This window comes from Coffea eugenioides, chromosome 7 (assembly GCF_003713205.1).
Source record: "Coffea eugenioides isolate CCC68of chromosome 7, Ceug_1.0, whole genome shotgun sequence".
In the NCBI taxonomy this organism is placed as follows: domain Eukaryota; kingdom Viridiplantae; phylum Streptophyta; class Magnoliopsida; order Gentianales; family Rubiaceae; genus Coffea; species Coffea eugenioides.
In genome coordinates, this window is record NC_040041.1 from 36,701,987 (window position 1) to 36,714,167 (window position 12,181).

The 12,181-nt window shown below is 35.0% G+C and overlaps 1 protein-coding gene across 1 annotated transcript; it reads left to right on the forward strand.

Annotated features, from left to right (window-relative positions):
• Window positions 1-10,561: 10,561 nt before the first annotated feature.
• Window positions 10,562-11,155, forward strand: LOC113777321 (cell wall / vacuolar inhibitor of fructosidase 2-like). Its single transcript, XM_027322353.1, has one exon. It carries the CDS (start codon window positions 10,562-10,564, stop codon window positions 11,153-11,155), a length of 594 nt encoding a protein of 197 aa, XP_027178154.1.
• Window positions 11,156-12,181: the final 1,026 nt, after the last annotated feature.

Sequence of the window (12,181 nt, forward strand, 5' to 3'; positions counted from 1 at the left end):
TAACGTTTCATGATCCAAAGCTTATGCTCAAAAGAGCACTTAAACATTCGTACACATTCACGGAATAGGGACCGTAACACCACTTGGCCCAAGCGCACTCCGCGCAGAGACCACGCGAAGCAGCTCTGATACCACCTGTGACAGCCCCACCTCCCCCTAAGGCGAACCAAAGGGTTCGGCGGACCGTCTGCCCAACTTTCGCCGGGACTACGGGGTCAAATCACTCCCAACTCTATAGCTCGCGTGATAGAAACCAAAGAAAACGAACGATTGAGAAACCTCCAAGTTAAATATAACTTGCCAACCCATAATATTGTCGAAATTCCTGCCGATTTTTTTTTTCCTTTTCACACTTGGATACTATACTCGTCCGAAACCTTAGTAATTTCATTAAACTCCACGTAGCCATAAAGAATGAACACATTCGAGCGGGGTAACACATGTACATGATTAAACACTTATATATATATATAAAAATACATGATTGCAAATTTACAAATCAAAAGGGAGTTGTTGGATCGAAATACATTCAAGGTTTCTATCTATTGAGGAGCTATACAAAAGAATATATATCTAGCTCAACTCATGCTTCCAAACATCATTGTTCCCAAAAGATTTTCCTGTAAGGAAAACAAGGATAACAAAACGGGGTGAGCTATAAGCTCAATGAGGTACCAAAAATAATAACAGTCAAAGACCAAGGAACTTCATTCTCAATTAATCACATAGGTGTACCAAATAAGGAGATATATAAACAACTTAGATAGAAAGGATACAGATGGCTCTCAGGAGCCAATTTCCCGTTGCAGTACTTGATCCGACTACGTTGACCCTCCGTCAACTTCCAACTAAAGAAAACCAATCCAATAGAACACCGCTTTAATGCCGAATCCCATTCACCATTCATACCCCCTTACCGGGCCCGAACGCCAAATAGAAACAGGAATGGTAATACTCGAGTATACCGGAATCAAGAGTCTCAATACTCAATGATTCCATAAAAACAGGCACCCACGGATTGTTAATTTTCTCGACCAAGCCCTTGCACGGCTCGATTTAATTAACTCCCCACGAGGTTGAGCTCAGGTTTAACAGGACGATCAGGTTTAATAGGACGATCGTGGACACACTTCCAAACGATCGCATAACAAGTGCAAGTAACAAGTTCAAGTACATAACAAGTACAAGTAATAGATTCCAGTTTGTTCAGTACAGGCAAGAGAACGAGTGTGATAAAGTACACTCTCGTCTCATACAAGATAAACAGTCAGGAAAGATATTCAAATAGCATGTTGCAAGTACAGAAAACCAGTTTAGCAATAACTCAGGGGAGTGGTGCACTCACCTGATCAAACAAGGATAATTTCAAAAGTTTCCTTCCCAAGTGTGGCTTTACTCGTCGTTACCTCCTAGAACAATCAAGGCAAACACTTAAGACTCGACTCTAAGACCGAGTATGGAATTCGCAAGTGAGACTCGGTTACGAGCCATATGCCTAGTCAAAAGAACCATTAATGCAAAGCAAAGAGGTGACCTCAGAGTGAAAAGGTAACAATTAGTCTTAAAAGCATGAACAACCTCAAAGCCCTTCCTACAATGACTGACCAATTCCAAATTTGAAGTAGATAATGAAAGCAAGATCAATACTAGGAAAACAGAATTTTTCCAGTTCCGCGCGACCTTATATGAAAAATCATATCTCAAGTTTTGTAAGTCCAAAATTAATAAAAGTTATACCGTTGGAAAATACATTCAAAGGGCTATAACTTTCCAGAAAACACTATTGTAAGATTCAGAACGTAAGTCAGTCGAATTCAAGTCGCAAGTTGCTGCTTTATCCAGTGGAGGACAGAACAGGTACAAGATTTCAGTTAACTTTGAAAAATCACCATAAATTGGACAGATAGAAACAGGATCTAAAATTTACACGGTTTATAACCCTATGAATATAGTTTAAAACGCAATAAACGGAACTCAATTCCGACATTTCTACATCAAGATATAGCAAATCTCCCGAGACTGCACCGAAGCTCCTGCAAACATTTGGACAGCACTTCCCCTTGTCTTTCTTTACTTTTCCAACCAAGCCTCAACACCCAATCACAAACTATCAAATACCTTTAATTAGAGCCAAAATACCTTTCAAAACAACCAAATGGTAGCTCAACAAAGGAACCCTAGAAAAGTCCCAATTATAAACCTTAAAATCAAAAGACAGTTTTGACGTCATTTAACGGAATGGACACAACTGGAGCTAAACTTATCGGATTGGGGTACAATTTACACCGTTTCGAAGCCAAGAGAAAAGGGTACAATGTTGAAGAAGGCCACTCAGTCCAGTTTGCAATGTATCTTGGTAAAATTTACCAAAATAACCCCAGATTTTCCAATTCAAAGTTTACTGTGGCAGTCCTGATTCATTCAGTCATATCTCAGCATATACAACTCCAATTCAAGTGATTCCAAAGCCATTTGAAATCTAAGATACAAGGGTATAAATGTTAAGAAGACATTGGCAACCAAATCAATAGTATTCCTGGTCAAAACAACCAATTACAGAAGCTGATTAGCATGTTCGGATAGAAACAGGGCAGCAGGGGTATTTTGATCTTTTCACAAGCTACATTGCTCCGATTGAGGTGAAATTTTCTAGGCAACTATAAAACATAATTCTCTACAACTTTCATGTTTTAACCCAAGACTAATTCGGCCTATAACTAGGAGCAATAGTGCCGACCAGAATGGGGAAAATTGTAAACCCTAATCTGGAAATTTTCTATACAAGCTGAAATTCTTTGAAGGCAAGCAAAACTAGCATTCTCAAGCTCAAAATTGCTCATAACAACTACCAAATCATGCCCAAACATTAAGCATCATATGAGGACAGAAATTTTACTATAAAAACTGAAATTCACCATAACCCTACTTAAAACCATAAACTTATCCACAAAACTACACCTTTAACCTCTCCAATCCATTAATTGACAATTATCAAGAGTAAAAGGAAAGTTCTAGGGAATTTACCTTGAAACTTGAGGAAAGATGATAGCTTAGGTTTTCTTCTCCAAAAATCACTCCACCACAATCTTTAATCTAACCCAAAGAGCAACTTATATGGAGAGGTTTGCAAGATTTATGGTTGGAATCCAAGATTGAAGCAAGAAAGAATGGTGCAAGATGAAGTTTTTTTTTTTCTTCTTTCTTCCCTCCAAGGTTCGGCCAAGACACAAGAAATTGAAGATGATTTGTGGTCAAATTTTGGTATTTAGTAAAGGTAATGAATAGTGGTCAAAATGCAAGATTTAATCATATGGTGACACTTGTCACCCTATTTAATGCATGAATATCCCTTTGTTTCCTCAACTCTCATCTATATGGTATCCTCTAATTATCTCTTAGCACCTAGTAAATTAAACCCTGTATACAAAACTTAACCCAATTGGCCGAATTTTACCGAACTTTCCACACTAGTGGGTCCCACGTCCGGTATACGCTCCAAAATTCTCATGATCTCATTTATACTAGAAAAATAACTTGAAAACTCTATTAACTCATAAAAATTATCTGGAAAATTTTCCTAATGAAGAAAATGCATAAAAGGCGTGCAATTAAATAAAGTAATGTCTAGAAAATAAGAAAATTTACGGGCTCTCACACTCATGGCTCGACTTAGAATTGAAGAGGAGGCAAGGAAGCAAGATAAGCCTGAGGAGACAAATGGCAATGGTGACACTAATAAGGTATATTTTATTACTTCAACTGATAATGTCTCTAGAGGTCAGAATTTTAAGAATAATGCATACTTGAGACCTAGAGGAAAAAATATGAAAAATAAGAATAGACCACATTATCAATATAAAGGACCTAAAAAGAACCAAGAAACCCCTTCTACCAATAATAAAACTCTTAGGGGTCCATGTTTTGTATGTGGAAAACCTGGCCACCAAGCCAAGGATTGTTATTTTAGAAAACGTGAACCACTTAAAAAGCATGGTGATAAACCTCAAGCTCATGTAGCTGAAGAGCCTTTAGTGGCTATGATAACTGAGGTGAACATGCTAGAACATCATGAAGGGTGGTGGGCAGATTCAGGTGCTTCTAGGCACATTTGCCATGATAAAGATTGGTTCAAAAGCTACACTCATGCTGAAGAAGGTAAAATGGTCCTACTTGGTGACTCACATACCACTAAGGTGGTGGGTGTTGGTGATGTGGATCTAAAATTCACCTCTTGCCGTACTTTAACTTTGAAAGATGTTCTTCATACTCCTCAAATCAGAAAGAACTTGGTTTCAAGCTATCTTCTCAACAAAGCTGGGTTCAAGCAAATTATAGATTCTGATCAATATGTGATTACAAAAAATAATGCATTTGTTGGAAAAGGCTATGCATATGATGGTATGTTCAAATTGAATGTTGAAATGAATAAAATATCTCTTAGTTCTGTTTATATTGCTTCTAGTACCAATCTATGGCATGCTCGACTTTGTCATGTTAATTCTAAATACTTAAAGAATATGAGTTATATTGGATTGTTACCTAAGCTTCAAAATGATTTTGAAAAATGTGAGTATCGTAGCTTGACAAAAATCACAAAACAGCCACATGTAAAAGTAGAAAGGAGTAGTGATTTACTTGAATTAATACATACTGATATTTGTGAATTTGAAGGCACTCTTACACGTGGTGGTAAAAGATATTTTATAACCTTTATAGATGATTTTTCTCGATATACTTATGTATATCTTATGAAACATAAAAGTGAAACACATGAAAAACTTGTAACATATGTACAAGAAATTGAAAATCGTTTTGACAAGAAAATTAAAAAGTTTAGAAGCGATAGAGGAAAAGAATATGAAACTTTGGGACTAATTGATTACATTAAATCTTTAGGAATTGTTCATGAAACTACTCCGCCTTATTCACTTGCATCTAATGGTGTAGCAGAACGTAAAAATAGAACTTTAATAAATTTAACAAATGCAATAATGGTGAATGCAAGTGCACCAAAGACTTTTTGGGGAGAAGCAATTTTGACAGCTAATTACATAATGAATAGAGTGCCTAGAAAACAAACTCTTTTAACACCTTATGAGTTATGGAATAAAAGGAAACCAAATTTAAACTATTTTCGTGTGTGGGGTTGTTTGGCATTTGTTAGATTAGCTGATCCAAAAATTCCTAAACTAAGAGTTAGAGCTAGAAAGTGTGCATTTGTTGGATATGCCTTAACCAGTAAAGCTTATAGATTTTATGACATAGAAAGTAACATTATAATAGAATCACTTGACGCAATTTTTCATGAAGATAAATTTCCATTTAAATTAAGAAATAGTAGGGGTGAAAAGGAAAAAATAATAAATGAAACTAGCTCTACACATTTAAAAAATTTTGGAACTAATGAAAATTTGAGAAGAAGTAAAAGAGCTAGAGTAGAAAAGGACTTTGGACCAGATTATTTAGTTTACTTTGTAGATGGTGATCCAAAAACTATAGAAGAAGCCTTAAACTCACCTGATTCTATTTTTTGGAAAGAAGCTATAAATGACGAGATGGAATCTTTATTGTCAAATAAAACTTGGAAGTTAGTTGATTTGCCTATTGGTTGTAAAACTATTGGATGCAAATGGGTACTTAGGAGAAAATTAAAACCAGATGGCACAATAGATAAATATAAAGCAAGACTTGTAGCTAAAGGCTTTAAGCAAAAAGAAAATGTAGACTTTTTTGATACATATTCACCGGTAACAAGAGTTACATCAATAAGATTGCTTATAGCTATTGCTGCCATTCATAATCTTAAAATTCATCAAATGGATGTAAAAACAGCTTTTTTGAATGGAGATTTAGAAGAAGAAATATATATGGATCAACCACAAGGTTTTGTACAACCTGGTCATGAAAACAAAGTGTGTAAGTTAACAAAATCTTTATATGGTTTGAAACAAACTCCTAAGCAGTGGCATGAAAAATTTGATAGGAGCATAATATCAAATAATTTTAAAATAAATGAAAGTGATAAATGTATTTACTATAAATCTATTGAAGATACTCATGTTATCCTATGCTTGTATGTTGATAACCTTTTAATTTTTGGGACTAATTTGAATATTATTGAAAATACCAAGGGGTTACTAAAAAATAATTTTGATATGAAAGATTTGGGTGAAGCTAATGTAATACTTGGAATGAAAATTACGAGAACCCCTAGAGGAATTATGTTAGATCAAGCACATTATATTGAAAAAATACTTAAAAAAAATATAAGTATTATGATTGTAAACCAGTTTCCTCTCCTTTTGATTCTAGTGTGCATTTATATCCAACTGAGAATGATGCATTTGTGTTAATTCAGAATGAATATGCAAGTATAATTGGAAGTTTGAGATATGCCACTGATTGTACTCGACCAGATATTGCTTATGCTGTAAATATTTTGAGTAGATTTACAAGTAAACCTAGTTATGATCATTGGAATGCTATTACTCGTGTTATGAAATATCTTAAAGGCACTATAAATTATGGTGTACTTTATAAAAATTACCCTGCTGTTCTAGAAGGGTTTAGTGACGCAGATTGGAATTCTCAATCTGGTGACTCATTATCTACCACTGGCTATATTTTTATTTTGGGTGGTGCAGCTGTGTGTTGGAGATCTAAAAAACAACACATTATTGCTAAATCTACTATGGAAGCAGAGCTTATAGCTTTAGCTTCTGCCGGTGAAGAGGCCAGTTGGTTAAGAGATTTATTATCTGAAATTCCCGTTTGGGATAAACCAGTACCACCTATACTTTTACATTGTGATAGTACTGCTGCAATTGGTAGAGTACATAACAAATATTATAATGGAAAATCCAGAGCTGTTAGAAGAAAACACAGTACTGTGAGGTCATATTTATGTGATGGTGCTATAAATATAGACCATGTAAGATCAAAAGAAAATCTCGCTGATCCATTAACGAAAGCTCTAGCTAGAGAACAAATTTTTCAAACATCCAAGGGAATGGGACTTGAGCCTAAAAAATTTTAAATCGGAATCATCTATGAGGATACAACTACCTAGGGATTGGAGATCCCAAGAACTAGGTCAGGGAAAAACGAATCATAGAATGGTTTGGGTGAAAAGCATGCATATATTAAATCCCTTCCCATGGTGTAAAGCATGCTCGTGGTTCTATGACGAAGAAAATGTTAAGATTTGATATAAATCTTTTAATGAGTTCTATAACCCTTTATGGGTGGGATGCCTTAGTCATAGGGGCATTCTTGATAGACTCACCTATATGAGGGTGGAAGTAAAGGTCGCTTCCTATGAGAATTTGGCTAATTTTCTAAAGCATTCATGAATCTGGGATAAAGCACAAGGCCGTAATGTGCTGGCTTAAGAAGCATATTAATTAATATCTTGAATATCATGTGTGTGACATAATCTTACATATCTTAAAGTAGTCTTAGTTTCAAGGCTTTAGTCCACTTTGACTCTAATATGAGGATTATGGAAACACTAAGTGAAGGTTTCAAGGCAATGCCACTTTCACTATGCATGATATTCTCACTTTGCCCAAATTTCCTTTTATCTCTTTCAGATTTTATTAAAATAAGTGGGGGAATGTTGGTGTATTTTAATAAAATCTTAATTTTTGGCCAAATCTTTTTAAGGAGTTACAATAGAAGTTATTGGTGAGTTATGGGAATTATTATTGTGGGAGTTACCATTGCATTTTGAATGGAGTAAGAGTTACAAAAGAATTATTTGGTCAAATGTATTATTGTGGGAGTTACAAATGAATTATTTGGTAGTTACAAAAGAATTATTTGAATAAGTCTTTATAACCCATTCAAATGTGAATTAACTCTTTAGGTTACAAATCCTACCAATTAACTACCTTTTAATATGAAAATCCGTTACACATTGGTTTTTCTTTTACTTAAGATTTTGTAGCCTATAAATAGTGGATTTCTCAAAAGGATTTGGCACACTTCTTCTCACAACAAAAAACCACTCTAAAATACTATCCTCCTCACATTCATTTCTTTCTCCTTCATTCTGTTTTCTTTGGGCAAAGAAAGATATTGGGAAGCTTCTGCTTCTCTTGGTTGTGCAGATCAAAGAGAAGTAACAACTATAGAGTTGGGTTGTTGTATCCTGGAGGCAGCGCGCTAGACCTTCTGCATCGGTTTGAAAAGCACCGTAGGGGCGCGTATCGTCTTAAAGAGAGCGTTCTACGCGCCTCAGCTCTACCGAACTTCTTAGTAGCTGTCAATTCCAAGTTGGTTATTCTTGAAGATCAGAGATTGTTCGTGTACTCTCCTCCAACAAAAAATGTCAAAAGAAACTTTTTGTTTTGAGACAGGATTGCGCAGCCAAGTCAAAGAGGGCCTAAACAGGGTTGGTGAGGGTTCTTTTAGGCTTGTAAATGGTTTTGAACTCCTTTTCTGGTAGAATACTTACCAAAATAAATATTGGGAGTAATATGGAAGTCATATGTAATCTTATTAGAAAATATATTGTTCAGTTTTGGTAGTTTCATGATGGCTCATAGTTCCAAACGTTATTTCTTTGTACTCATAAATACAAGTTCTTTTAAATTTTTATAAGACTTTGTTTCCCTCAACTAAAATTTAGCAACATTGGAATTCAAAGATTAAAAAAAAGACATGCATAGAAAATAAATAAAAAAATTCTGAGGGAAAAAAGAATTCAAGAAAATATAAATTCACAATAAGACTAAAAGAAATTTAATAAATAAAAAATATTAAAGTTATATAAAAAAAATAAAAAAGAATTAAAGAAAAATAGAATATAGGAAATTGACTTGGGTATTAGGCGGGATCAATCTAAATCCATCCTAAAATGATCTCGCGCAAATTAGTCCCAAACCATATACAAATAAGATTGGATCTAAACCCATATTACTCGATTCCATCTCAAACCCAAGCCCATATTGCCTCCTCTACATGCTCTTCATCTCTAATTCTACGTAATTTGCACCTAAACAAAGGTTCTAGCTCTCTATTCTATTTCATTTCACTTAATTATTGGTTTCTCTAACTAAGGTCTAAGGATCACTTACCTTTTCACATCATGTTCGTGTAGCTTCGCTTTTCTTTCCATTGGCCACCAGTTGGAGTGCTATTTTTTTGGCTGTACTATAATTCCATACCAACAATAGTCAGTTCCCCAGATATTAATTCAATTAGTAAACGTTGATCTTAACATTGCCTACTTGGAGCAGATTATTTATGCACAATGTTGGAACGCTATTCCAAGGCAAAGTATGCATCGAATATTACTTACAAGCCTTCTTTTTTTTTTTGGTTATGCCCTTTTGATACTAAATTCTTTACTGAACTAGTTCTTAACCCATTCCTTGAACGGGAGTGATAAAATAAATTGTTGGAAGATTTTATAAATTTGAAATTTACTTTTTTTGTTATAATAAAATCAGAGTAAACATTTTGTTTTTGCAGATGCAAAAAAACTTTAGTTCGAAGATGTAAAAAAAAAAAAAAAAATTGGAGTACACATCTTGTGCAATAGAGTTGTAAAAATATTAACAGACATTGATGATTCATGTACACTCAAATTCATAGAATGGCTTATACACTCAAATTCATTAAAAAATTGCTATAACTAAGAAAGTGAAAATGGAAGCTAATTAATTGCTAAAAAAAGAATGCAAAATTAAGAAGTAATGAATTATAGGAAAAATAAAAATTGTCCAAATTTTAGAATTAGTAACTTCTAACATGTAATCAAGCTAAGTATTGTACTATAATAAGAAACAAACCATGATTGAAGAGAAATGTGTGTGTATAAAGAAAAACTATAGGTTGATTGATATAAAGATTTACTAAGATATAATTCATCTACAAGATAGAAATTAATAAATCGATGGGAAGTTACTACGAATAAGGTAGTGGAAAAAAGGAAAGAATTGTTGCCAAAAAAACAAAGAATAATTAAAAAATTAATAAAACACAAACATTAAAGAAGTCCACAAGATAATCTACTTGGTTAAAAGTTAGGATAGGCAATTCAGCAACTTTCCAAAACCGAACTGAACATATATTAATTGGATAGCATTCAGTGCTTCCTTCTTTGGAAAACATGCCACACAAGCAACCTTAATTATGGAAAAATATTTGGAGTCAAAATATCAGGCTTCAAATTTTCTATAGACAAATCAATCATTTACTCTAGTAGATAATTGAGAAAAATTTGCAATTTGGAATTTGGAATCTCCCTAAGCTTACCCCTTTTCATGTAGAGACCATAAAATGCTGAAAGGTATTGAAACTTGATGGAAGAATTAGTCATGTTATTGGGTGGCCAAGCGTATCTTTCTAAGAAATGACTGATCATGTCAACTTTTCAGGCTAAATTCCTTCATTCAACACCAATTCCCTTCAACCAGTCAATTGTTGACATGCTTCACAAATCAAGCAAAGCCAATGAGTGCAACCACAAGCCATCACCTTGATTCCGAAGTTTGAAACCACCAAGTATAAAACGAGATGGATGATCACCATAGAGTTTAACCACCAAACAAGGATGTCTCCATTTTCTCTGTCGTTCCTCTTGTTGCCTTTGGCCTTGTTCTTGGTTCTCGGGGCTCACCCGATCGCTGCTCAGGCACCTGCCCCTTCCCCATCTTCTAATGCCAATGCTCTAATTTCCACGGCCTGCGAGCAAGCCAACCACAAAGATTTCTGCATTCATGTTCTAAAATCTGATCGAAACAGCCCAACTGCAGACATCAAAGGCCTTGCCTACATTGTGCTACGGCTCGCTGAGAAGAACGCCACGGCCACATCCCTGTTTATCAAGCAAAAGCTCAATTCATTGGGTCAGATAAAATCAGATCTAATACAGCAATCCCTCATGGATTGTGCTGATCATTATATAACAGCCTCAGAGCTCGTGGAAGATGCAATAAGTTCTTTGGTGTCTGGTATTTATAACGATGCTTCGCAGCTTGCCAAAGCGGCTGTGGCTGATCTGGATAGCTGTGATGCAGGTATTAAGGAATACAAGGATAGTAGTCCCAATGCATTGGAGGTGGTTAACAAGAACCAACTAATTCGCCAGTTGATTAACACCGGCTTGACCATTGCGCATGTTGCTGCCACAGCCAAGGCACATTAAAAGACACATTCATGGGGGCATTCTAATTTGTTGTGTCTAACTATTTTATCCTTTAACGGGTGAATTAATTTACCCATTCGACTGTATCATAAGCATTTGCATACATCTGCAAGTTTGATTACCTTCTGTGGCTAATGACAATCAAAAGATTTTTGTCGCGTTTGAAGATTATAATTTTTTTTTTTTGGGATAAAACACATCGTAATTTCATTAATGAAATCTGCACTAATAACGAACATTACATCAGACAGTTTAATTGTTAACTGTAACATAAATGTTAGAATACTCAGTACCTGCAATTGTGCTTCTGGTGATCAGGTTAATGACATTTAGTTGGCACAACAATTGCTTCGTTTTCTGCTGACTGCTATGCCAAAGGCAATATTTAATTTACAATTTGAGGTGAAGCGCAAACCAAAACAAGAAGCTGGATCCTCGCTAACCAGTAACCATCTCTGCGTTTCCAAAATCCCATGGAGGCTGCATTAAGCCACCCACAGGGACAAGAAAAAAGAACAATTAATTGAAGCTGCTTGCAGCAAGATATTGCATTGCACTTGAGGTCTCATGCAGACGCAGGCAGTATGGTTTATAAGAAGATAAAAAAAAATTTCCTTCGTGCGATGCTAGTAGCTCATATGGGCCAATGATTTCAATAACAGATATGTGCATAAGAAAGAAATAATAGAAAATAGAATAGAACAAGAAAAACTTGAAAGAAGCTTCAACCCACAAATAACAGTGGATCCAAGGCTTTTTTTTTGTTAAGTACCAACACAACAGAATAGACACTGACAGAGAAAATGTGGACGCTAAATAAAGTAATAACATGCAAAAGTAGAACAGATTTTATTATTTTTTGCAAGTTGTGTCTCTCAATCAAGTTCATCAATCCAAATTGAAATTAAACAGATTTGGTCTTTGGATTGTAACATGCAATTACCAGGTAATAGTATAGTTAAGCAATCCAATGCTGATTTCTTGATTTGTTCGAGCGCGTTTGTTAGTCGGTAGCATGATAAGCAT